Here is a 4,251-nt window from a genome sequence, read left to right on the forward strand (position 1 = left end):
CCTTCCATGAACCCATGCTGGCTGGGCCATTAAGTGCATTAATAAGGACAAAAAGAACTATAAAATGCTACACTGTATTAGCACTTCAGCTTTTGAAATTATAAGACTAGCAACTAATTCTGAAATCCAATCTACATTTCTAGCGTACTTTCTACTGTTCATCTTAAGAGAAGTCACTGCAGAAGTACAGGCTACAGTGTTGTGCCAGAGACAGATCTGTGCTAGAGCAGTTCCACCCAATTTGAAAGAAAAAGCTATTTAAAATCACATTTGGCTCATGATCTGGCCATAAAAAACTACTTCCACATGATGCCATTGTCTGCCACTACTGCCCCTTCTCCTAAGAAGAACATTGTGAGCATCTCCTCTCTGGAACTCAGACCCTGCCCCAGCTAACCTCTCAGCTGGCTTGAGTAATGGTTATTAGTCTGACAGCATGCAGTTGTATAAGGGGGAAACCAGCTCCTATCCCTCCTCTTTCAGCAAGAGCTGGTGTAGCCCTGAGACAGATTAGAAACTTTTATATGGGTAGCCTTACATGAGTTTTTGCAGCAACAAGCTTCAGTCATTGTGTCTATTTGACTACCTGTGTTGACAAGTGAACTGATTATAAGAAAGAAAAAAAAAAAAAAGAAAAGAAAAAAAAGAGTAAAAAAAATTTGGCATTTTAAAGCTGACCTGCTTGTTTTCTTGTGGTCTGAAGGGCAGCTTTGCAAGCCTTGCATAAGGTATCCCCAACAGAGGAGTGTGAATGAAAAGCGAGAGCAGTAAGCCCTCCTAGCAAACTTATTCTGGAGAGGATGGTAATTGGGAACTACAGCCTCACCCACCATTCCCTGCTGTTTTAATCCCAGACCTGCACTGACCACGTACCTTGAAAATGCCCTCCTGGGAACACTGACAAAGACCTGTGCACTGTCCGTGGCACTGGGATGAATCACAAAAAACATTTGAAAATCCTTCTTTTAGGCAGCCCAGCTAGGATTTTCAGAAGTGCATTGACTATTTATACACTTCAGGGCCTTCAGGAAAAGAAAAAGTGTCTTTTAAAGATGAGATTTTCAACAGTACTTAGGCTTTGTTTAGACTGGCAAACAGTGTGTGCAAGAGGGGTAAATCTAGACAGCAAAGAGCTGAGCAACCAATGCCAGCTACCCATGTTTCATCACCTGGGGGTTATTTCAGACTAGAGCTTGTCTGGTCCCATGGACTGGATGATCATTAGTGATCAGAGTATGTTAGGTGTGTTCCTGCAGGGCATCCTTCAGTTTGGTTTTGTCTGCTAGTAATCTGGGTTCTGCACTGTGAGACTGCTCTGAGCTGTAGGAAGCCTTGCCGCAGACCCTTTGAAAAAGCCACTCAGAACTTTACCTCTTTGAATGTTCAGCCATCCTATTACACTTAGCGTCCTTCTTAGCTGTGTACTGATATCAGCAAGATCAGTCAGCAGTAGCAAATATAAAGCATGTAGACACTCTAAACCAATGATGTCGCAGAGTTAACAAATCAGAGAAATGAGCTTTCAGACACTGAGTTCTAGAAAACCTGCATGTTGCACACAACATTTTTCTTTCGAGATGTTAATCATGAAAAGAATGTAATTTTAGCAGATAAACTCCTGACCTCAACAGCAAACAGAACCCACAAAAAGTAAATTCTCATCTGTCTATCTACCAAAATGAAAAAACAAGGCGGATTTAAATGCGGTAAAGATCTGGCACTCGATACTTGAACATTTTTTTATCTGAAACTAGAATCTATGCATTGTAATGGCTCCCTAATTGGTTCAAAAAATGCCTACCAGTCTTAATGAGCAATGCTCGTACACACAGCACAGCTAAAATCATGCAAAATCTATTAGAGTAAGACATAAGCCTGGATCAATATTCAGTTAAAAATACATATTTTTCAGATCAGCTACACTAATATTCATTATTTCCTTTTCTTATACGTTAAACATATATTAGCGTCTCCTTTAAAGTACAATATGAAGCCAATAAAACGTACTCTTCACAATAAAACATACTCTTCACTTCTATCTAAAAGTAAGACCAGGTGTGAAATAACCTCAGATTGGCCAGACTTTAACAGATCCTCTGTGCTGAGGACTCAGACGGTCTAAGCATATGAGAGCCAAAAGTAAGTTACAAACTGCAAAGGGAAAGTTTAAATTTGTTCCACACTCAAAAATCACACCTGTTAAATCATAATGACATTTCTTGTTTCAAGTTGTGCCCATTCAGTTGTGTCATGCTAGTCACTGTGTTCCTGGTATTGCTTTTCAGGGAAGTCATTTGAATGGCAGAAGAGTTGCGCAAGTAGCTGGCAGATCTCTCTTGCTGAGCTTTCCTCCTGCAGCGAAGCTGGTTGTTGAAATGTCTTCTAAAACTCTCACTGAGAAAATACAGTGCAAATGGGTTCACACAAGAGTTGCAGAAGCTTAGCACTCGGGCCACTAAGGTAACAACCATATGTCCTGTCGATGGATCAATCTCATTGTAATTAAAAGATCGGTACATGTATAGTACGTGGTTGGGAAACCAGCAGATAGCAAAGAAGCCAACAAAAACTAGAACAATTTTTGCCAGACGTTTCCGAGTTTCCATCTAAAAAGATGAAGAGAACCCAAATGAAAAACAATGAATAGAACTACTCGACATAACAGACTTAATCAAAACATGTAGCATTTTGCTTCATATTAACTTTAACAACTGTCATAAGTAAGGCCAGTAAAGATGCTTCCTTCAGGGGCTGAATTACTTTTTCTATCTCATTTACTTTCCTTTCCCACTTTCAGTTTACTTTCAGTGACAGACCCTGGCTGTTGGTAGTTACAGAAGGTTGCTCTTTCTATACAATATATGCAGCAAGAGTGATTCATGACCCAAGTAAACATTGGCTTTTAGCCTGAAAGCACTCACCAAAGGATGCCATGAAACATAACCTTTTCTGATGAGATGTCAGTGCTTGGCTTGAAACTTAGCTTTAGTTAGAAAGCTATTTAGAAACCATTGGCTTTGAAATGTAGAGACATTGTGAGTGAAATGTAGACATTGCTAGGGTGTTAGCTCTACAATGGTACTTGCATCCCATTATTTTGCCTGAAACACCTCAGCTTGCACCTCTCTCCTAGGCAAACCACCAAAACTGCATTGCACAGCCTGAAGCATCTTAATTCCAGGATAAGGTGAAAGGTTCAGTTAATCTTCAATAATGACACGAAAGAAATGTACCTTAATTGCAGTGCTAAAATATAATTGGATTACAATGTAGATATTGAGAGTGGCTGAAAAGTTTGCAGGAAATGAGCCCACACAGTGGTTCCAAACTGAGAGAGGGAGGGAAACAGGCCAGGTAGAAGGCACCAAAGGGACGCAGAAACTTTCTACATATTCCTCCCAAAAGATTACGTCGGGTACCAAAGTTTTGCAGAGGTAGGAAATTTTTCTGGCTTTGCTCAATTTTCTATCAATTTAAACCTGAAAAATTCAAGTGAATTTATTCTAACAGGGTTTCAAAATCTGTGAAATAATTCTGTAAGTAGTTTTCTTGGCTCCGTCTAAACAAAAACCAGTGGGCAATTCAAAAAAGACAGGAAAACTCTACCATTCCAATTTGGTAGGATTTGCACTCAGACAGATTGCAAAGGAAGACTAAAAGGTACAGAGGTATAGGGTGAATATTACACTGCTGTGCTATGGCCTAAAGAAATGTGAGTTGATAGCAAGAGTCTGAATTTACTTCCTCTTGCTGGGACATATGTAAGTACACCAGAATTTTCTATTCTTTTGAGCCTCATAGATTAACAAAAAGAAAAAAACTAAGTAGAATGAAAAAATGTGTTCTTACTTTGAAAATACATTTCTGGTTCAGAAATGTGATATAAATTAAATATCGTTTCCATCCTGAGGGTTCAGCCAAAAGGCTCTCTATATTTCACAGGAAAATAAAATAATACATGAAGTGCTAATATATATGCATTTTTGACACGAAACTGACTAAAGTAGAAATGAAATGCTGAGCAAAAAGGACATAAGGGAACGTGGTCTTTCTTTTTAAAAGAGCATGTACATGCTATATATGCAAAGAGATTTCAGTGAGTATAAAGATATTTTCTAAAATATTGGCAGAGAAAACCCTTCCAAATTGTTTTAACGGGCGTAAGTATTTTTCTCTATCAATACTAACGCTTTTGTAAAGTGGTTGAGGCATTTTCACTGCAAAAGCTGTTTCTATATATAAACATTCCTG

General features: G+C 38.8%; 1 protein-coding gene across 1 annotated transcript in view; it reads right to left on the reverse strand.

Moving 5' to 3' along the window:
- Positions 1-2,204: 2,204 nt before the first annotated feature.
- Positions 2,205-4,251, reverse strand: part of NMBR (neuromedin B receptor) — a 15,327-nt gene continuing 13,280 nt past the window's right edge. The window contains exon 3 of the mRNA XM_009579562.1: positions 2,205-2,606. Within this exon, the coding sequence (XP_009577857.1) occupies positions 2,205-2,606 (402 nt within the window). The remainder of the gene's footprint in view (positions 2,607-4,251) is intronic.

The sequence above is a fragment of the Fulmarus glacialis genome, unplaced genomic scaffold (assembly GCF_000690835.1).
Source record: "Fulmarus glacialis isolate BGI_N327 unplaced genomic scaffold, ASM69083v1 scaffold48296, whole genome shotgun sequence".
Taxonomy (NCBI): Eukaryota; Metazoa; Chordata; class Aves; order Procellariiformes; family Procellariidae; genus Fulmarus; species Fulmarus glacialis.